Genomic DNA, 23,213 nt, shown 5'->3' on the forward strand with positions numbered 1-23,213 from the left:
ATTCATTGAAAATTACTTCTAATTTTATGCTTTCTGTAGAAATCTGCATGACATTTCAAAAATCGATATTTTTCTGTACTCTGTATCTTGTCTGTGTGGAAGGTCAAACATCTGTATAATACAGAAAAATCTGTATATCTGGCATCTCTGCATCCATGGTTGGTTATACGGTTCACTATTCCACTGTGGTTGATGTGGACATAATTCAATCATTCATCCGCACTGTCCAAGGAAATGCTGTGCAGCAAGTCGTCCAAACACAGCATGGGGATTCCCCCATCATCGATTGGAAGAAAGCGTTCATCACGGTTTGCCTTTGACCGTCGCTTGCGCATGAGGAGCGTGCGATCGTATCACTTGGGGATCGTCCATGCCTGAAGTAATGTTTTGGTGGCTTTCAATACATATTAAGTTTAGGAGTAGAATAGAAAATCGCAAAGGGAAAAGGGAAAGAGTTTTCAGAATGCTACGTTGTTTATGAACAATCCCTCTGCCGTACGCCCGTTGATAGCAACGAATCAAGAATGCTGAACCGGTTTCCCGCACAGCTTAGTCGTCTTCCAGCACGCTTCCGATCGACAGTTATTGAGTTATCAGCATTCATCAATGGCCCTTCGCATCGGGTTTTGTTTGGCGCTGCTGTTGGTGATAGTTCAAGGTGAGGTTCAGAATGTTTTGATTCATTGGGATAACCGGAAGGGTATCAAACGTGTTTCATTTTCATTGCAGGTCAACGAATAGCAGAGAAAAGTAAGTGTTTACACAAATTGTTTTAAAAATGAGCCCTGTGTTATTCGCAAGTGATTTCAGAATGTCAAGAGTACCGGAAGCTCACCGTCAAAACAGCGTCGATCATCCCGTTGGTGGTCAATCCTAACCCACTGAGAATAACTAGCTTCAATTGTTCCAAAACGGTGGATCTAATTGTTGGAGGCGAAGTGGCCAGAAAGCACGAGTTCCCTCACCAGGCTCTGTTGGGTTGGAGCGATGGAGACGACTATAAGTTTGATTGCGGTGGATCGCTGATTAGCAAACGGTACGTACTCACTGCTGCACACTGTTTCAAACAAGGAAATCCTGACATCGTTCGCCTGGGGGAACACAACATAGAGGACGATACGGATAACCAGGTTGATCTTCCGATTGAGTCGATAATTAGGCATCCAGATCACATGTTTAAATCTTCGTATCATGATATTGCACTTATCAAGTTGAAGGACAACGTGCGTTTCTCGAAAGTCATCAGGCCTGCTTGCTTATGGACCGGGGAGAATATCAACGTGACTGCCGTGATTGCGACGGGTTTCGGTAGCATGGAAACGGGTAAGTATTTTCTAACAAACTGGCTTTTGACTTTAAAACTGCCATGAATGACTAAGCACACCCATTAATAACCGTTTCGATTCCATAATTTATTTCAGCCGGCAGTGGATCCAATTTGCTGCGTAAAGTTGTTTTACAGTTCGTGGATAAGCAGTTATGCGAAAGGCAGTTCTCAGGAAGACGGTTCGCGTCTGGGCTCATGGATCAGCAGCTGTGCATAGGAAGCGAAACATCCGGCAAAGACACTTGTCAGGGAGACTCGGGTGGTCCGATTCAAACTATACTGGAGACGAAGGGATGCACCTACCATGTAATCGCCGTCACTTCACTAGGCCCTCTGTCGTGTGGGGATTCACCTGCCCTCTATACCAAGGTGTCTAGCTACATCGACTGGATTGAAGGAATCGTGTGGAAAGATGAATAATGTCTGTTTCGTAGAACTGGAATTTTCGAAATACAAACCATGTTCAAAACGTACTCGAATCAACGAAGCAAATAATTTTTCCTAACCGAAGCCCTTCCGCTTTCCACCGGACTCAAAATGTTTCGATTTAATTTTCTTTCGGCAAAAGCGTCCCAAAATCATGCCCTAAATAATTACAAACTGGTAATGCGACCGAAAAGGTTTCATTTCCTCGTGCCTCTTAGTCTTCCTGTACCATCCTCCGTCACCCAACTGTTCCTCAACCGAAAGATTCAATTCCGTTTCGAAGTGATTCCAGCCGACACAGCCTCCTCCTAGGAAGCCATCTCGTCCGACGGCAGACAACATTAGTAGGAGTGGTGGTGCGGTGATAAAATTAACGTTAAATTATGAGAACGTTGCTCGGGAAAATGGGAAGCCTCTGCGCGTTCCGCTGCTAAGCCGACCTCGTTCGCTCGCTCGCTCCATAATTCCGTCGCGTTTGATGATGCTGATGTGCGTATTGTGTAGCTCTCTATTACCGAAAACGAAGAACGATGACGACGTCTCTGAGTGGGGGACAACGATGGTATCCATTCTGGAGCGCATGGGGAGTCACGGAACGGAACACACCCCCGAGGGGGATGGTATAGTTGGAAAACGGAAAACGATGGCTCCTCTGCTGTGCTATTCGTATCTACTATGGGTGAGTGCTGGGAACAGCCGACCGACCGACGAGGTTAGCCTTGATCATTTGACGCAAACAACTAAGTTTCTAGGAAAACTTAGTACTGACTGTTGGCTGTTTTGTTCATTTCATTTGCCGAGTGTTAATTTATGAAAATACGGCTTGTGCCCCGTGGCTATTAGAGGGTAAATAGGAGAAATCAGTTCTCGTTGAAGTTGCCTGATGATAGTTGAAAAGTTGTGCAGCCATTGAGCTGATTTGTTGTATGAGTTGCTATTTAAGAAGGCTTAGTTTCGTACTGTTTTCATGACCCATGATTAAACATTTTGATGACAATTGTTGGGGTTAGAAGCAAAAGGGTGTAAGTGACAAAAAAATAACTTTCGAGTAAACGCAAAAAATAAGTGATGAGATTTGTCACAAACAGCGTCGAAAATGTATCAAGAATGATTGGACAAAAAAATCCAATAGAGATAACAAATGGATATCAATCGGCTTGTCGCGGTGCTAGTTCTGACAAATCCAAATAAGTGAAACTTATTGGCTACGACTATAACCTTTTATCCAAGTTTTAAGAACTTTGGACATAGGATTAAGTTAAAACTGAACTTACCACGATTGTTGTTGAAATTTGTGCCGTTACACATTACGATATCGGCACGGTAAAGGCTGGGTATGCTGCGCAATTCAGATCCCATTGTGATCCACTAGCCTCTGCCCAGCAACTCCTATCCCTACCTCCGCGGTAACGGTCGGAAACTATGAGCAGCCTTAGGGAAGATCGGGTAACCAACCCCGGTGGGTACTTTGGTCATAGGCTGACAGGGAAGGGGGGGTTTGCTTCGGCAAACCTGAGCGTATGTTCTCCAGGAGGAGCGGCTCACAACAGCGTCTGATCCCCATGTTAGGGGCGGCTGATCTACGTCCGAGTGCCAGGGAAGGGCTCTAAGCTCAACTGTGCACTATGGTCCTCCGGAAAGTAGGGGGTTGGTGTCAGGCCCTACGAACATGCCGTAAAAAAACCATTGTAGCGGAAAATCAGCAACAGAATAATACGAACCGAACCAGCGAACAAAAAGGACTTGCGATTGGAAACTCGGTACGTGGAACTGCCGATCTCTCAATTTGATTGGGAGCACCCGCATACTCGCCTATTAAAGGACCACGCGTTCGGCATCGTAGCGCTGCAGGAAGTGTGTTGGACAGGATCCATGGTACGAACGTTTAGAGGTAATCATACCATCTACCAGAGCTGCGGCAACACACGCGAGCTGGGAACAGCTTTCATCGTGATGGGTGATATGCAGAGGCGCGTGATTGGTTGGTGGCCGATCGACGAAAGAATGTGCAGGTTGAGGATCAAGGGCCGTTTCTTCAACATAAGCATAATAAACGTGCACAGCCCATACTCGGGAAGCACTGATGATGACAAGGACGCATTTTACGCGCAACTCGAGCGTGAGTATGATCGCTGCCCAAGCCACGACGTCAAGATCATCATAGGAGATTTGAACGCTCAGGTAGGCCAGGAGGAGGAGTTCAGACCGACGATTGGTAAGTTCAGCGCCCACCAGCAAACGAACAAAAACGGCCCACGACTCATTTCGCTGCCTCCAAAAATATGGCCATACGTAGCACCTTTTTCCAACACAGCTTCCCTTATCGTTACACCTGGAGATCACCACAGCAGACGGAATCCCAAATCGACCACGTTCTGATTGACGGGCGGCACTTCTCTGACATTATCGACGTCAAGACTTATCGTGGCGCAGCACTTCGATCAGCACCTGAACGGCGTGGAGAACGTAGGCACGGGAGCCCACGGCAACGGAGGAAACGACGACGCCAGTGCAACGGAGGACGGAAACGAACCAACTCCCACGCTGAGGGAAGTTTTCCCTCACCAGCTCAAAACCAACAAAGCAACTGGTAAGGATGGTATCGCAGCTGAACTCATCAAGATGGGCCCAGAAAAGTTGGCCATCTGTCTGCATCGGCTGATAGTCAGAATCTGGAAATCGAACAGCTACCGGAGGAGTGTAAGGAAGGGGTAATCTGCCCCATTCACAAAAAAAGCGACCATTTGGAATGTGAGAACTTCAGGGCGATCACTATTTTGAATGCTGCCTACAAAGTGCTATCCCAGATCATCTTCCGTCGTCTGTCACCTAAAACAAATCGTGGGAAGTTATCAAGCCGGCTTCATCGACGGCCGGTCGACAACGGAGCAGATCTTTACCGTACGGCAAATCCTCCAGAAATGCCGTGAATACCAGGTCCCAACGCATCACCTGTTCATCGACTTCAAAGCGGCATACGACAGTATCAACCGCGCAGAGCTATGGAGATAGGAGAATCATGGACGAAAACGGCTTTCCTGGGAAGCTGACTAGACTGATTAAAGCAATGATGGACGGTGTGCAAAACTGCGTAAGGGTTTCGGGTGAACTATCCAGTTCATTCGAATCTCGCCGGGGACTGCGGCAAGGTGATGGACTCTCATGCCTACTCTTCAACATTGCTCTGAAAGGTGTGATGCGACGAGCCGGACTCAACAGCTCAACAGCAAAATTCGGTCAATTTGTGTGCTTTGCGGACGACATGAACATTATTGCCAGAACATTTGGAACGGTGGCACAGCTGTACACCCGCCTGAAACGTGAAGCAGCAAAGGTCGGACTGGTGGTGAATGCCTCAAAAACAAAGTATATGCTGGTAGGCATAACCGAAAACGAGCGGATCCGTCTGGGTAGTAATGTTACGATAGACGGGGATACTTTCGAGGTGGTGGAGGAATTCGTCTACCTTGGATCCTTACTGACGGCTAACAACAACGTGAGCCGTGAAATTCGGAGGCGCATCATCAGCGGAAGTCGGGCCTACTACGGACTCCAGAAGAAACTGCGGTCGAAAACGATTCACCCACACAAAAAATGCACCATGTACAAAACGCTAATAAGACCGGTGGTCCTCTACGGACACGAGACATGGACCATGCTCGAGGAGGGCCTGCAAGCACTCGGAGTTTTCGAGCGACGGGTGCTAAGGACGATCTTCGGCGGTGTGCAGGAGAATGGTGTGTGGCGGAGAAGGATGAACCACGAGCTCGCTGCACTCTACGGCTTATCCAGCATCCAGAAGGTGGCCAATGCCGGAAGGATACGGTGGGCAGGGCATATTGCAAGAATGCCGGACAACAACCCTGCAAAGCTGGTGTTTGCAACTGATCCGGTTGGTACAAGAAGGCGTTGAGCGCAGAGCGCACGATGGGCGGACCGGGTGGAGCGTGACCTGGCGAGCATTGGGTGCGACCGAGGATGGAGAGCGGCAGCCACAAACCGAATATTGTGGCGTACTATTGTTGATTATGTCTTGTCTTAAAAATGTGATGTTGAACAAATAAATGTATGTATGTATGTACATTACGATATCAAGTGGTCGACGGAGACAGACGATACAAGTGCAGTACTATAGAGCTCTGGAGGTCTTCGGGTGTGTGTTTACACACATAATCACACTGAAGAACGCAATCAATTATTTGTCTGACAACGATTCAACAAATTGTTTCTCTATTCTAAAAACAAATTACTCTTCTATTCTAAAAACATTGCACAACTTTTACCACGCATGCAATCTTGAGCCGTAAAAGCATAAGTTTAAACACCAGAGTTTGGAATTTCATTACGAGTCACTGAGTGGTCTATCAGGTCTATACTCAGTTTGTGCTACACTCGACGACTTGTATAACACATCGTGAAGCGACTTGCCTGCTTCAATACGAGAGCGCAATCAAGAGAGAAGATGCTCGGCGACGCTAATGAAAGCGATTCATTCGGCAAGCATATTTTATTGTCACAACTCTTGATTTTTATGGAAACACAACCTGCAATATCTCTAATACAGTTAAATTAAATAGTATGTTACGTTTTAAAAGCGGAAATGCGTTGAATAATGATAAAAATAACGTATATTCACAGTTGTTTTAAGCCAACGATGAGAGAGCATCAGAAAGTGTTACGCTTAGCGATGCCCGCACATTGCTGCAGCTTGTCTATAGACGAATTTCGCGCCAACTCGACCAACGGTTGGCAGCACCCTCTCAGAATCGAACGAAACTGTGTGGGCATAAATAATAGGTCTTAATAAGCAACTTTGCATATTTTGTTTTTCGAAATTTTTCAAGAGTAACATTTGAAGAGGGCCTATTTTTTTTCATAGATTTTTTTTCAAATCGATGTAACTCAAAAATGACAAGACCTACAAAAAAGTGTTGTATGGCGGACTATCGTGAAATTCCATGAAGTTTTTTAGAAAAATATCCAAAAAAATACAAAATCAATTCCTACACTGAAAAATAAAGGTTTTTAAAATTTAAATCGATATTACAAAAAACCCTATGTTTTTATATCGATGATTTTTTTTTCTGGAGAAAGGTACAAACAGTGGTGAGGTCCCATATAAAAAGCGTGACATGGAGGGGAGGGGAGGGGGGTTGAAAAAGGACGTATTTTGGTTGACATAATTTGTGTATCACCCCTTAGACTATCTCGTTTTCGCTCAAATGCTGAACGTAGCTCCTAGGAGTCCAAAACAATCGATACAGTAAGTAAGACTTGTCATTTTTCGAATTTTATGTTTTTCATATAAGTGTGGGCCACCCTAATGCGCTCTTTTTAAATGGTAGTCTAGATAAATGTTAGATTATGCAAAATTGCTTCTTCAACAATTTTTTAAACATCCATAAAGTTTCATTGGTTGATGAGAGGCTACTGAACCTATGTATGGCCTTGTTGGCACGAAACACGATGGAAAATATTCACTCAATGTAGACATGAAACAAGTTTTTGTTAGGAAAACTTTTTTCCCTTAAATATGTCACAGCAACATTGTTTGGAGAAAATGAAGGAAATTGAAATACCTTTCTCCAGAAAAAAAAAAATCATTGATTTAAAAGTATAGGGTTTTTTGTAATATCGATTTAAATTTTAAAAACCTTTATTTTTCAGTGTTGGAATTAATTTTGTATTTTTTAGATATTTTTATATAAAACTTCATGGAATTTCACGATAGTCCGCTATACAACACTTTTTTGTAGGTCTTGTCATTTTTGAGTTACATCGATTTGAAAAAAAAATCTATGAAAAAAAATTAGGCCCTCTTCAAATGTTACTCTTGAAAATTTTCGAAAAACAAAATATGCAAAGTTGATTAGACAGACCTATTGCTTATGCCCACAAAGTTTCGTTCGATTCTGAGAGGGTGCTGCCAGCCCCATAGAAGGGTTGGCGCGAAATTCGTCTATATTGGAGTATCTTCTTTGTATTCCTTCGTATAACCATGCAACCCGATGAGTGAACATACACGCTAAAGCCGCTCAGCACTAAAGTGCATAATTTCCTGACTACAACAAAAATGTGTAACCTTTGCACATTCACAAAATCAGCTCCTGCGTCCACAAAATCGTGGAATTCGCAAAACATTTTGAATGGCAATCTAGCTAGGATTACTAGTGATCTTAGTAAGCAAAAAAAATATCGACATTTCGCATCTAGAAGAGTGTTTTAACTGTTTTTGTGAATGTGTAACTGCTACACATTTTTGTGTGGTCTGGAAATTATGCACTTATGAGTAGGTCTTACACATTCTAGGTGCTGAGCGGTCTTAGCGTGTAGACGCGCTTGGTAACTGAAACTGAACCAACAAAAGGGATGAAAAACTGCTGAGTGGTTCACTTATCACTTCGACTGCCAAACACTGACACTCAAAGGTATTTTGGAGACACATTTGCACTTAACATACTGTAATTAAAGCAAGAGCACAACCTGTGGTGTGATCTGCCATATACGTCCCTAGGGAGAATTTATTTTCGTTTTAAGTCTGGAGATGTTCAACAAGTTTCGATGATCTTCTAATGGGTATGTTCTCACAATTGAACAAGATAAATCTAAACGAGCAAGTCAGAACTTTTTTTTGTGGGGTAGTACTAACGGCCATCTCTGATATCTTTCAGAAAAAGAAGTTATAATATGTATCTACAACCTACAAATAGAAACAAGAACAAGATAGGACGTTTCCAATCCATTCTGATTATTATGTATATGATCTGACATATGAACTTAAATGTAAAATATGTATATATATGCCAATAAAGCTGTAGAATTAAATGAAAAATTTCTAACACTTCTGTAATGCCACGATGCTTGAAACTATTGGTAATCGACAGATTGACACGATGTTCTTAGTACATAATAGCTAATAATTGTTATGTCCACTTGTTATTATCTAAAACTTTGAATGAACTGCCTTCGATAATAATTGTTGCAGATAAAGGTTTCTTCAAACACAATACGTACTATTTGATTTGTTTTTTAGCATCGTTGTTGTTTCTTTAAAAGTTTGGAGCAAAGATACACAGCTAATCACGTTCGGAATTTTCTACCGAAATCTCAACTGCGAACGCTCAGCAGTAATGAATTTTACCGAAATTCTGTAAAAAATTACAAAATTTTGGTAGAATCTTATCGTTTATCGGTCAAACTTTAACGAAGTTTAGTAAATGTTGCCAGTTTACCGATTTTTTTTTCGGTAAACAAAACTGAGATTTCGGTATAATATTATCGAAGTCGGTGATTTTATCTAAGTGTGTATGTTGAATTATGTTTACTTTTATTATTTTGATGGTTCTAAATCTTGCAGCAATAGTTTAAATTAACCAAAAATGTTTAATGCTGTTTAAGGTACCATAAAGGTGCACTAAATGAACGAATACCATCCTATGTAATCATCAATTTTTAGCGTAAACATGTGACGTCATTATTATTATCCCTTTACGTTGATAAAATTGGTGTGGAGCTCTGGGTAGTTTTATTCATGCTTTTGAATGGATCATCAAAAAACTTTCAGTTTTCCGAAATGCATTACCTTCCAAATGTTGTACTCCGTGATCCGAGCTAATTTGATGTATGTTCTATTTTTGTTGACATTGCTCGGCCTATTTCGATCGTCAATAATAACTAGAATGACATTGTCAATAATAACTAGAAAAATTGCAGCCGCAATGACTTCCTCCACATGTAAAGAAGGCGTAGTTTATTTGTACATATGCGATGCCTAAATACTACTGAAATTTTATTTCATCAAATATTTTTTGCACATAATGTCTAAGCAACATTTTGTGTTGCGATGAGAATCTCGAACGCGTTGCATTGTTCAAAGGAAAAAGTGACACGTGTTTGGGAGATTTTCATACGATTTACTATGGGGAAAATTTAATTCTTCAAAAAAAAAAATCGCTTGGGGTCACCCATTGATCCCTTAAAATAAGTCAATGAATGATTTCTGTAGAAAACTTCACAAGGAATCAGACCTCCGAAGACCGCAAAGTGATGCGACGTTCGTGGAAAAAGTTATTAAGCCTTACCCGATCGATCAAATGACGAGATTTTATTGTTTATTGCTATTCCTTACTTGTTAAACAGCTTTGACATACCATTGGGTTTTCAATCAATAACTTTTTCGACATGCCTTAGATCGCTTTGCGATCTTTGGAGGATTTGTTTCTCGTAAAATTTCCAACAGAAATCATTCATCGATTTATTTTTTGGGGTTGTGGGGCAACCTGTGGCGATATTTCTTTGAAAAAGTGATTTTCCTCATAGTAAATCGTATAAAAACTTAAAACGGCTGGCGCTAAAATATAGTTTCTCCGATCGAGCTGAAATTTTGCACAGTGGATATGGTGGTGGATTCCACGGTTTCTAGTAACAACGGTTGCCGTACTAACATTCCTTCCCCTTTCCCGATGACCGTAAGGACGTGGCCGGCGCCGTTATTGACTTTAAAATATCGAACTATCGAATTGTTCACATTGAAAGTGTGTAGCTAGTCCCAAGCACCATTCATTGGTTCTCTGTGCAACTTCGATTGTTCTGGTCAATCACGGAGTAGCAACTACAATGTGTACGGTTATCTTTGCTTTGCTTCATGTCTAAGCAACATTTTGTATGGCAATTTTTATACATTTATTTGACTCGTTTACTCTTTTGAAAGGATACATTGCAAATAGGCGATCTCACCCCATACAAGCCGATTTACCCAAGGTTAAAAAGAGAAAAAAAAACACAAGTCTCAAAGATAGTAATATTAAAAAAAAGTTCTAGGCCCGCCGATAGAACTTTCTCATTTTAGTCTAGAATGAAAGAGGGGACCTTCAGCTTTCGTTTGATGGGCGTTTCAGCGAAACCGATTTATTTAAATTAATTTGGTTCTACCAGACACCCCATGAGGTACTGATGTTTGGTCTAGACCCGTCTAGTACCCACAGAAAGTTGTCTTCGCAGAGATTATTTACAATCAAGAAAGAATGGTATTATAGTTTATATTAAAGTGACTTATTCACTTGTGTGCTGCTCACCTAATTCCCGTCTGTGTAAGTACCGACCAATAATGATCGATTTTATTCTTGTATCTCTTGTATTCTTGTATACAATTTCCTTAAAATGATAAGATTAAGTAATTTTCCCTCGAATTATGTTTTCATCAAGTTCACGCCTATTTCGGGCAAACTATGAATTCAACTCCCGGTGCACCTTCTATGAAAATCTATGGTCCTACATAGGATGGTCAAAAAATATGATTTGACCGTAATTTTTTATTCGAAAAGCCGTTCAAATTCTTCGCAATCCAAATAAAATCATGTATTGTAAGTACTGAACTTGTGTGGGGTGTGAATTGAAAGTTGGTTCAGCAAGTGAATCTGGTGAAGTAATTGAACGCTGAAGAAGACCAATTCCTCTAGCTGTTACTTTGGTGCGGTTGCTTTTGGCAAATGCAAACCGGGAACAAGATGTTAGGATGCAAGTGAATTGCAATTGAAACGTGAAATTTAGCCTAATTATTCGGTTTGCAGTGCTTTAGGGGTGGTTATTGGTTGTCTACATCTTTTTGCTTCCATCTGATGAGCCATTGACAAAGGTAAGTTGGAATATCTATAATGTCGGATATTTCCATCTGATATGACGGGAATTGACGCATATGATGAAGTTGATTTATATCCTATTCAAGAACTAAAACAGTTAAAAAACGCATGCATAGAGAACTTAAAACCAGATCTATTTTTCTTTTGCTAAAGCTTCAGATATATTTAGCCGCGTCTTACATGTATTTACTCATGTATCTACTCATATTCCCACACAATCGATTCAATCCAGTCGACATAACTAGACACCCTAGTGTACAGTGCAGGTGCTAGTCCACAACTTCCAGGGCCTAGAGAAGTCACAGCAATAATATGGTAGGTACATCCTCCCAAGAGCGTTTGAATCGGACCACCGGAATCTCCCTGGCAGGTATCCCTGGCTGAAGTGTCGCTTCCTATACACAGCTGCTCATCAATTAGCCCTGAACGGAAGGATCTCCCTGAAAACTGCATTCCGCAAATATCCCTATCCAAGAACTTTAGTACTACTTTGCGAAGCACAGTAGAGTGATTGCCACCTGCAAAAAAAAGGGTTTACGTGTCACTGAGGCGTGAGATCAATTTTCACCAAAGCACTAACCCGTTTCCATCATTCCATATCCCGTTGCAATGACTGCGTTCACATTGATGTCATGTTTTGTCCACAGGCACGCAGGTCGAATGACTTTTGAGAATCGCACATTTTCGTTCAACTTGATTAGTGCAATGTCGTGATAGGATGAGCTGAACCGATAATCGGGATGTCTCGTGATCGAAGCAATGCCAAAATCTTTATGATTGCCAGAATTTTCATTTACGTCGTGTTCTCCCAGGCGAACGAAGTCAGCATCCCGCACTTTGAAACAGTGAGCTGCCGTCAGTACGTATCTTCTACTTATCAGCGATCCACCACATAAAAACTCGTACCGTGGCGGATTTCTTTCTATCCATCCCAGAAGAGCCTGGTGAGGGAATTCATTCTTTTTCGCAACTTCCCCTCCTACAATCAGTTTCACCGTCTTAGTACAAGTGAAACTGGCAACCTTAATGGGATTCGGTCTGGCAACCAATGGAAGGATTCCTGTCGTCCTGATCGTAAGGTTTCGATACTCTTCGCATTCTGGAAATATTTACACTCAGATCAACAGGTCTGTAATATGTATCTCACTAAACTGTTCAAAACTTACTTATATCTGCGATCCGCTGACCTGTATTGGGAAGTAAACACAGAGTTAATCCTATTCCAGTAGGCTTCGAACAATTGGAATGTTACCTTGAACTAGCACTGCCAACAGTGCAAAGTAAAATCCAATACGGAAGGTCATTGATGTGTGCTGATCGGATGCAAGCTAAAGATCGACTAAGTTTCTATGGAAAGCCTTTCGATCCTTTTAATTTCTTCTATCATACCATCAGATCTAGTATCAGACAAATTGAAAACCACATGTCGTTGGGATAGTGCTGGAAATTCCCACTTTGTGTAAATATGGTTGTGAAGTGAGTGCACTTCAAATGTAGATAGGAACTGCAAAAGGCATGTGGTTTGCGATTGGCGTAGCAGTTGTTTTCAATATTCTCATTCGGAGAAGATTTACACTGCAGAAGCCGACCGCAAAACTTTAGCGATAAGTTATGGCTTGATTGATGACGACTAGGGGCTGTTCATAATCCATGTAGAAGAAATGTCAGACTTCCTCCTACATCCTAGATCATACAAAAATTTAAAATGTATATGGAGCGTAGACACATTGACCAGCCTCATCTCCCCCAAAAAGCCTACGTGGCTTATGAATAGTCCCTCAGCGAATTATTTAAAGTGCCGCTTTGACCATAAACATCTGAATTGCAAAGTTTACAAGTTCACAAGCTCTGAATAATACGGCTGAAACTATACTGGGGTGTACTGCAATGAGTCACATTGTCTGCAGTTTAGATTTCTGATGGGCGTACACATGCGTCAAACAATTAAGAAGCAATGTAGTTAAAGTTATTTAATCTTGTTCGCGAAGCATGTGTGTCCACTTTTAACCATTCATAAGGCAGTTGCATCCATATGACCAATCCTTACATTTTTTCTACTCACTTATAAAATATGCACATTTGGACACATTGGACTTTTGTTAACGCTGATGATATTTTTTGCCTTTCTCGTACACTAAGTGTACTGGAAAGGCTATATGTTCACTCCAAAAATGACTTTTTGATAGAAGGCCCGGAGGGTCGAGTCACATGTACCAATCGACTCAGCTCGACGAATTGAGGTGATGTCTGTGTGTGTATGTGTGTATGTATGTGTGTATGTGTGTGTACAAATAAACTCACATCAGTTTTTGGCAGTAAACTTCAACCGATTTTTATGACCGACGGTTCATTCGACGCGGCATCTGGCCCCATTGTTTCCTATTGAAAATGGTTCGGATCGGTCCAGCCGTTCCGGAGTTACAGGAGACTGTCGAAGATTATGCTAAACACCGGTGGTCCGAGAAGCAGCAAGAGGCGGTTGATAGCGTGCGTGGCATCTTCGATACTGCGGTACGGAGTCCCAGCCTGGGGTGCGGTCCTTAGAACCTAGCGAAATCGGGGGAAGCTAAACGCGTTCCGGCTCATGGCTGTACGAGTAGCCAGCGTCGTAGGCAGTTTGTGTGATTGCAGGGATCGAGGAGGACATCGAGTGCTATAAACGAAGGAGGACCAGCCAAGTGAGAACGTTGGTGCGAACGGCCTCAATGACAAAGTGGCAACAGGAATGGGATTCCACGGAGAAAGGGAGATGGACCCATCGGCTCCTCCCTAATGTGTCGACTTGGATGAACAGGAAGCACGGGGAAGTGAACTTCCACCTAACCCAGGTTTGTCTGGTCACGGCTGCTTCAGGCAGTAGCTACATCGGTTTGGCCATGCTGCTTCGCCCTTCTGCCCGGAGTGCGAGAACGTGAAGGAGACACCGGAGCAGATGCCCCAGATCTCAGGCGGTAAGAAGATCGTTGGAAATAATCAGCGTGGACAACGTCGTCGACGAGATGTGCCGTTCTAAGGAGACGTGAAATGCGATCAGCAGGGCAGTCACAAAAATGATGACGGAGTTGCAGAGGAAGTGGAGGAGCGACCAGCAAGCTGGGATCGCTTGAAGAGGAAGTGCACAGACGAGAAGCACTGTTTAGAAGGGACAAAAAGTGCAAGAGCACTGTAGCAAAAGAGCGCATGAGCGCATCGTCCCCCCCCCCTGAAGCCGTCGCATTAGTGGTACCAAGAGTATCGAGGCATCTAGGTGTAGAAGAGTTTTTCTAATCGGTTTTCTCTACTGAGGGAGGTTGGGAGGGAAAAAAATACAGACATTAACTCAATTCGTTAAACTGAGTTGATTGGTATATGTCACTTGATCCTCCGAGCCTTCTATCGAAAATTCGTTTTTTGAGTGAACATATAGCCTTTCAGTACACTTTGGTGTGCGAGAAAGGCAAAAAGGTGCCCACACTAATGTTCACAAATGAACCTCCAATACTTACCAGAAGCCGATATTATTGCGAATCACATTAGCTATATAACACAGGCGAATTCAGCAAGCCCATAGTAGCTTTTCGTTCGTACAAGATAAACTTTTACTAGGTACCTATACAATTTCTGGCGAGTGCTTCGGTCAAATTGTTCGAATCATTCCCAACTCATTTGATAAACACTCAACGAACGTCTGTTCTGTCCATCGTCGTCGTCATCGTCTGCATTCGTTTGCCATCGTCAGAGATTGGCTACAGACAGCGGCCTTGCTGACCTTATGGAGGAACCCCTACCGGATCTGGAAATGAGTGTAAAACTTTTACCGCCAACATCATTGCGTAGGTGGTATTTGCGTAGCAAGGGGTGCTAGAGAAAATTTAGTATTGCTGTGAAAAGCTTGGAACAAACTACGCTGAGAAAACGTTTTACATTTTATAAAAAAGGAAAAACACCTTAAGAAGGATTCGTTTTTTTTTTATCTGCATTTCAGTTCCTCTAGGAACATCAAAATTTATGTGCTCGTGGTCGTGTGTTTCCGCCTTGATAGAATTGTTACCAAATAAAAACAGGATCTCTTACATCTCTATTATACATCTTATGTATGCTGATGCTCATTACACTGTTGAAAATGCTTTGACCTCTATGTGCAAAACAGAAACATGTGATCATCAGAGGGCAAGCAATTTCATCATAAATTTCTTGTCCTTCGCTACATTGATCAGCATTCCGACAATGTTAATACCACTGCTTTATACCCTAACTTTAACTTATGCACTGATGATGTCTGTTAATCTCTAGCACATACTCTTCTGTTGCTTTTATAAGAAAAAGGATTTGATGATCCTGGTTTAGCAGCTACGCGTGGTCAACCTAGCTCATTTGTTTAGATATGTATAGGGTAAAAAGCTCTAACATAGTATTTTTAAAAAAATCCTCATTCGATTACATGGTCTTTTGAAACTGTATGTTTGTGTTATCGTAATTGAATTCTGCATCAGGCATTTAACAAACCAATATTTGCCGCTAAAATACTGGCTCCATCCAGACCCCCTCCCCCCCAAGAAACAAATCCTTGCAACGCTAATGGTGCCGCAGCATGCCGGAGCATTTTGTAGCTCTTGATTCGAATGACCCGAGGGCTGCACCAGCACCGATGATGATGGCAGGCAGAATTGACACATCCATTTGACGTCCTAGTGTTTTCGAGGAAAAGTATTTAATTAACAAACCGACCGAACTTTGGCGTCGTCGCGTGCAACGCAATTTGATGGGTGACCTCACTCCATTAAATTTACTCTTCCCTGAACCTTGCTTGAATCGCATCGCAGCAATACTTGTTTTTGAATTTCAAAAGTGCGATCGCCAAATTGGTTTTTGTTCGGAATTCAATTAGCCCGCAGAACGAAACAATAGCAAAAGCTTCGAAGCGTGTGGTCTCAAACAAGCAAACGGAAGGAAATCGACGATGCGATGGTTGCCGTTCCCATTTCTCTACTCCTCGTAGCTTTGGGCAATCTGGCACGCTTTGTTGGATTGAACCAAGATTTGCTCAAGTGATTCGATTCGACACCGTCACATGGTGCCCGTGGAAGACACCGTGCGGTGATGCTAATTCACCTTGAGGGCACATATGTTGAGTTTGGAGAGTACAGTTTAGTCCTGTCAACGGTAATCCAGATTGTTTCGTTGTTTTAAACGGAGGAACCCTCAAAGGAATGCACAAACGGGGTGGCCCACATGTGCACCGGAATAAGCTTTGTAATTTTGTTTACTGGCCAACAATGCTACTCTGTTTCAGTTGAACATGCTGCTACGCCACTCAGCCACAAAGCAAAAGGGAAGTTCGAATGGTTTTCCTAAGGAAGATAGAGAAGCACGGCTAAGGGAAGATGCTATTCTGCAGAATCGATGTTGGTTCGCTAAATGCAGCAATATACGATTCGATATCTAGCAGCTTCGAATGTATATGAGCGTAGATATTTCAGTTTGTTTAAACTACCTACATAAGAAGCTGTACGGATTTGAACCATATTTAACCGCAAATCGTATGCAGCAATTACGAACCACGCGACTCGGGTCTGATCAAAATTTGTTGTATCATGGCTACTATCAGAAAGGCATGTTTCGGATTACTGGAACAGGAAAATAGCAAATATTTATACGTTCCTGATACATTACAAGGAAGCTTTTGGGAGATTTGAATTTGACCGAGACTAACTACTAACGCACCCAGAGCTCACATAAAAATGTTCAAATTTCATCATAGGTAACAATTTAACTCTTGATCCCATTGATATTTACAACATGCGGACAAACTACAAATATTAATTTAAAGCGAAATGGTTATGCAGTTTTTGTTGTTTAGTTCCTTGCCTTAGGCTCAAGCGGAACTGCCAAAATTTCGTCACCTCTACTTAGGGGATGGGTTGTCGGCATGTTTTTGTTATACGTTTTATGGTATGGGATGATTCATCATTTGTTCAACAAATAGTACGGGATTTTTTTTTTCGTGCATAAATAAGTCCCCGGCAGCTGAACAATATCCAGAGATCGTCTAGATTCAGACGTTTCTTACACTTTCTATTAAATGTAAATTTCCCTAAATAACATTTTCTTAAAGATATTAAAACATGTGTACCGAAAATCGGGGACCAACATATCCTTAAGCAAGATAATCTATGTTGGCCGATTCTCGGTAAATGTTGAAAGGTTCACATTGGTAGTTGAAATTTTAATTTATCTATTATAAATTTGTAAGGGTATGCGGTATACCAAAATGTTTCGCCAAATACACCTCGAAACGAAATTCCGCGGAATTCCACGGAATTCAACTAGGCGAAATTTGTGATTTTGAATATCGTTTCGTTTCGTCAGATTCTAAAAATTTCGCGTTCAAAAAATATAATTTGACGAAATTACACGGAATTCCGCGGAATGTCTAATAAATTTCGAACACAAATTCATATCGTAAATGTCCATATCATCTATCGGAGATCTTTATACAAAAAAACAAATCAGTGCCTCGTTGAAAGTTTCCATAATGAAGACAAAACAAATCTCGAATATACCTCTTATCTAGGACCTACCATAAAGACATTTTTAAAAAGCTCAAGTAACACACTTGTCATAGAAGAGACACGGTGGCGCAGGTTATTGTTGCGCAGGAGTCACAGTGACTTACTTCTTACAAATTAACACGTACTTGCTAGAAGTAAGTCACAGTGACTTCTGCGCAACAAAAACCTGTGCCGCCGTAACTTTTTTGTGACAAGTGTGTTACTTGGGAGGATGCTTTCAACGTGGAACCATAAATAATATTTTGGGTAAATATCCTGAAAAAAATGTAAAAATATCCTCACTTTATTTTCCCGATAGATAAGAAGTTTTAGCAGAGTAATGGAAAATAACAGGATTAGATGATATATGATGTGGGATATACCATTTAGCAAAACATGGAAGCTCTCTTAGAAGATATCTCTATAAAAATATTGGAAATCCCAGGAAACATCGATTAAGACAACTTCGGTTTGTTCCATGAACAAGTTTCTGGTTAAACCTTTTTGAAATAGTTTAAATTTCCACTGGAACTCTTGAAAGGGATTCACCATTAAAGCGAGGAAAGAACCTCAAATGGATTCACTTAAGTAATTTTCGTTCAGTACATTATTTTCCCTTTTTGAAGGAATTCTAAATCTATTTTTTTTTTCTAAAGTTGATTTAAGAGTTCGTAGTGGTGTTCTTAAAGTTCTTTTAGTACATCTGGAGGGGTTCATGCCGTTGTTTTTTGACGAATTTCTTTAAAGACTTTCAGGTATGTTTTTTAATTGACAAAAGGTAAGATGAGCACGACAAATGATAACTCCTCTATGTACCCAGCCAACCTTTACATAAAGGGAACTCACTAAACAGTTAAAGTTGCTTTGAGGAGTCCAATTTCGTGTTAAGGATTCGCTCAAGAAAGTTCTTGAGTGGTAAAAAGACGTTTGTTAGCTGGATTTCATCAGGTTATTCACCAACAAACTCTGGACTAGTGAAACTTTTTTTTTTTTAATTATACGTAAGGCCGTCACAAATATTTATTTCACTTTTTGTCCCACCACTCTTCGGCTGGTCAAGGGGGGATAAAAATAATTAAGCATTTAATCTGAAAAATATTAAAAACTCATCGGATTTCTTACAGAACTTTTGGCAATACCCGATATTTTGATAAATATTTTTTTATCTGCCCCCTCAAAATACAAAATTTAGCCAAAAATTTTTAAAGGGGGCGGGAGACAAAAAGTCAGGTTTTAGCAAAATAACTCCTAAGCTAGTTATTTTTGGGACCTAAAGTCCCGAATCGAAAGACCTGAAGGTTGAACACACACTGGTTGTCCTGGGTATTTTCTGAGAAATTCAAGCATCTATCAACTTTTTTGAAGATTTTAGATTACGAGCTTTCTCCAGAAGTTACGCCATCCACAGAGCTTGATGGTAAACATCCATTTTATGTTTCTTATTATATGCTTCAGAATTATGATGAACAATCGGCATTACAGCATCTTATAGAGCTTTCGATTCCGGGCTGCAGATTTGGGGAATTAAAACGAAAACTTTAGATTTTTTTTTAACATTTCGACTCGTTTTAGAGTCTTCTTCAGGGGATAGTTCTGACCATTTTTCGTTTGGGGTGCTATAGAGCTATCGATGTCTGAACTAGTGAACATTGGATATTTGGATATTAAGTGAAACGTAGCGGTTTTTCTTAATTTCACTTAACCCTTTGAAGCCGGAATTTTTCCAAGCGTTCATCTGGAGTTTTTTCTACGTTTTTCTGTAGTTTTGGTATTCAATAGTATAAAAACGGTAGAATATTATACGGAATATTTTTTCTGGATATCCTAGGTCATCCAAACTATTCTTGAGTTTAGCTCCTTAAGTCTATGGCTGTAACGGTAACTTCTTTCATTATACAAAGCTGTGATTAGTAATCTATCATATCCAGTAAGTCTTCTGAAAATTCAATAGACAGTATCAGATCATTCGGGATATCCTAGATCATCCAAACTGTTCTTGAGTTTAGATCCTAAAGTCTATGGGTGTAACGGTAACTGATTTCATTATACAAAGCTGCGATTTGTAATATATCATGCCCAGCAAGTCTTCTGAAAGGTAAATAGACAATATCGGATCAGTCGGGCTATCCTAGGTCATCCAAACTGTTCTTGAGTTTAGATCCTAAAGTCTGCGGGTGTAACGGTAACTGATTTCATTATACCAAGCTGCGATTTGTAATCTATCATGTCCAGTATGTCTTCTGGAAGGTTAATAGACAGTATCAGATCAGTCGGGATATCCTAGGTCATCCAAACTGTTCTTGAGTTTAGATCCATAAGTCTATGGGTGTAACGGTAACTGATTTCATTAAAAGCTATGATTTGTAATCTATCATGTCCAACAAGTCTTCTGAAAGTTACAGTTGTTGTTTTTATCAACTAAGCTTCATAACAATAAGGAGTCCATAATATCCCAAAAATAGAAAACAACGCGTATTGTTCCTCTTACTGCTTTGGTAAGTACAGTGGATTATGTAATACCTTAACGTAGTGGCAAAAGCTATTATCACAATTATAGACCTGAAGCTATGGTCTCCGGAGTAGTGATGTTGATCTGGATTATCTCAAAACTATCATTACGGATTACAGCCTAAAGTTCATTGTGAGACTAACTACTGTTACTATCAAGAGCTAAACTTCAGGATAGTTTTGACGACCTTCAATGTCCCAAAGGTTCATAAAAAAATATAGTAGACTATAGGTTGGTCCAGTCACCACTGTTGATTATGAAACGTTACTCAGTATGTCATATATAGCTGATGTTACGAGTGTAGACCTGAAGTTCTGAACTCATGGATTGTTTGGCTGACCTGGAGCATTCCCATGGTGTCTCTAAATGACATTTGAGATTTCAAGAGTTTCACGGATCTCAGCAGATCCTATGCTATTATTTATGGTGAAAACACAAAGTTTTTCTTGTAGATTTGGAGGGCTTTATTATAGAACAGTTTGGACGGCCGTGAATGTCCCAAAGGTTTATAATAAAAAAGTAGACTTCAGATTGCTCCAGTAACTGCGGTTGATTATGCAGCGTTACTCAGTATAACAGATATAGTTGATGTTACGAGTGTAGATCTGAAGTCCTGAATTCCAAGGTAGTTTGGCTGACCTGGAATATCCCTGTAGTGTCTCTAAATTTCATTTCAGATTTCAAGAGCTTCGCGAATCCCAGTAGGTTATGCAATACTATTATTTATGGCGAAAACACATAAAGTCATTCTTGTAGATTTGCAGGACTTCAGAACAGTTTGGACGAATCTGAATGTCCCAAAGGTTTGTAATAAAAAATAAACTTCAGATTGGTCCAGTAACTGCGGTTGATTATGTAGCGTTTCTCAGTATAACAGATATGGATACTGTTACGAGTGTAGACCTAAAGTCCTGAACTCTAAGGCAGTTTAGCAGACCTGGAATATCCCTATAGCGTCTATAAATGACATTGTAAATATCAAGAGCTTCACGGATCTCAGTATCTTATGCAATGCTAATAGTTGTGGCGGAAATACATAAAATTATTCTTGTAGATTTGAAGGACTTCACTACAGGACAGTTTGGAACAACTAGAACATCCCAGAATATAAAACACCTTTTAACATTCTTGATGAAGGCTAAATGGATACGTATAAACGAAACCCACATCCAAGTTTAGCTTTTAGAACAACTGGTATGTCAATTATTTCGTTTTTCCAAATTTCATGGTGTTCAGGATGTTCTAGTTTATCAATGAAGTACCAAATACAAATATCCCAATTTTTCCCTACCAGAGGACTCAATTTGCAACAACTTTGCCGAAGACAGTATTCTGTTTTATCGAATGGCTGAATTTATACAGCCGTTTCTATGTTGGGGTCATATATGACCCCTCCGGCTCCAAAGGGTTAATGAAGCAATTGATTTCTTTGCACTACATTTCTAGTAGCCCAAGCAACACACTTGGGCATTAATAAGTTCCTGTAATTTGTATGCAACTATATTGGAAGTTATGCCATTTAAACCAATCGTCTTATTAACGACTAAATTGCAACCAAAAAAGCGCAAGAGGTGGAGCCAATATAAAACATCCATTCGTGATATAAACGGTTTTAAAACGCAATCGAATTATAACCAAGATACAACTTATAGTCGACTTAAAAAATGGTAACCGATTCGACAACTAGTCAGCTAGTCACCACATTCGTCATTGCCAGTTATTGCATCAACAGTTTCGTTCATGTGATAAATAAATTGTGTGCATAAATATGCAGCAATAAGGCTGACCGAGAACGTCTTTTTGTGTGCCGTTCCAGATTTATCGGTAAGTTACGCATTTTAGCTCCGTATTCTCAACGCGCCTCAGTCTACCCATCATTTTGCGAGTGAACATTTAGGCATTTGTGGTAAAAATTAACTCGCCATGTTGCTTTGGCGGAGTGCCTTTCAGCAGCTTATTTCATGAACCCATAAAATGCTGAACATTAATTTTAGAATTTAGAAAGATACTATTTGCTGAATCATGTCTATGGGAATCCGTATTGACAAAGGACAACAATGCTGCACGTGGTATACGGAACCGCCAAACTACCAAAAATTGAATTCTTTTGACGCAATCCTATAGTTCGGCCCAATAAGTCAACATTTGAGTGAATCGATTAAACTCACGCAAGGTAAATTGCCTTTACCTCCAACTAAAAATATATTCAAGAGTAGGTAAATTGAACCCATGACCCCCTTCATTCAACCCAAATTTGGGTAAATCTTCATTTACCCAAAATTGGCTTATTGGCCTCAAGGACCCCCATTGGATAGACGCATTTCTGTTTATTTACGACAACATCTGTGGGAGAGAAAGGAAAAACAACCTAATTTTGGGTAACTAATCAATTTGATATACTCATTTTAGAGTAAAATCGACCCAAAATAAGGTAGTTTGAGTTTTTCGTGTAGGACATAAATAACCAAAAAAGCAGACACTTGGACGTGTACTTCCCATTTATGTCGACAAAGGCTGTCCATTTATTACGTACCGAAAATTTTGTAAATTTTTTCGTGGGAAACTAATATTTTTGTACGTTACATTAGATTTCTCAGAACCCCATATATTCAAATCTTTCCAGTGGTAGGTACCAGTCGTTCAGTACTGCGAAAATGAGGCAGAATTTTTTATTGGGTCAATATTATACTTCCAATCAGATTTTTTTTTTCTAATTTACCACTTTAATTTTATAAAATTTGGAATATGTCGATAAATTTATGAAGAAAAGGTTACATTTTATT

At 40.6% G+C, this 23,213-nt stretch overlaps 2 protein-coding genes across 2 annotated transcripts; one reads left to right on the forward strand and one right to left on the reverse strand.

Moving 5' to 3' along the window:
• Nucleotides 1–514: 514 nt before the first annotated feature.
• On the forward strand, nt 515–1,800 carry LOC115255534 (serine protease snake-like). Its single transcript, XM_029853659.2, has 4 exons — nt 515–658; nt 730–750; nt 811–1,323; nt 1,422–1,800. The coding sequence occupies exons 1-4, from the start codon at nt 607–609 to the stop codon at nt 1,745–1,747; spliced, it is 912 nt and encodes a 303-aa protein (XP_029709519.2). The 5' UTR covers nt 515–606; the 3' UTR covers nt 1,748–1,800.
• A 9,725-nt stretch (nt 1,801–11,525) lies between these two features.
• Nucleotides 11,526–12,994, reverse strand: LOC109431805 (serine protease snake). Its single transcript, XM_062854987.1, has 4 exons — nt 12,644–12,994; nt 12,558–12,578; nt 11,972–12,490; nt 11,526–11,909 (listed from the first exon to the last, which is right to left on the reverse strand). The coding sequence occupies exons 1-4, from the start codon at nt 12,693–12,695 to the stop codon at nt 11,590–11,592; spliced, it is 912 nt and encodes a 303-aa protein (XP_062710971.1). The 5' UTR covers nt 12,696–12,994; the 3' UTR covers nt 11,526–11,589.
• Between the last annotated feature and the right edge of the window lie 10,219 nt (nt 12,995–23,213).

Source organism: Aedes albopictus, chromosome 2 (assembly GCF_035046485.1).
Source record: "Aedes albopictus strain Foshan chromosome 2, AalbF5, whole genome shotgun sequence".
NCBI lineage: Eukaryota > Metazoa > Arthropoda > Insecta > Diptera > Culicidae > Aedes > Aedes albopictus.

What these genes read in the sequence shown, in the direction of transcription:
- LOC115255534 (XM_029853659.2), top strand. Translation starts at nt 607, where the DNA reads ATGGCCCTTCGCATCGGGTTTTGTTTGGCGCTGCTGTTGGTGATAGTT. An exon ending in GCTGTTGGTGATAGTTCAAG is followed by an intron (nt 659 to 729) that starts GTGAGGTTCAGA and finishes TTTTCATTGCAG; the next exon opens with GTCAACGAATAGCAGAGAAA. An exon ending in TTTCGGTAGCATGGAAACGG is followed by an intron (nt 1,324 to 1,421) that starts GTAAGTATTTTC and finishes AATTTATTTCAG; the next exon opens with CCGGCAGTGGATCCAATTTG.
- LOC109431805 (XM_062854987.1), bottom strand. Translation starts at nt 12,695, where the DNA reads ATGACCTTCCGTATTGGATTTTACTTTGCACTGTTGGCAGTGCTAGTT. An exon ending in GTTGGCAGTGCTAGTTCAAG is followed by an intron (nt 12,579 to 12,643) that starts GTAACATTCCAA and finishes TTCCCAATACAG; the next exon opens with GTCAGCGGATCGCAGATATA. An exon ending in TCAGCGGATCGCAGATATAA is followed by an intron (nt 12,491 to 12,557) that starts GTAAGTTTTGAA and finishes AAATATTTCCAG; the next exon opens with AATGCGAAGAGTATCGAAAC.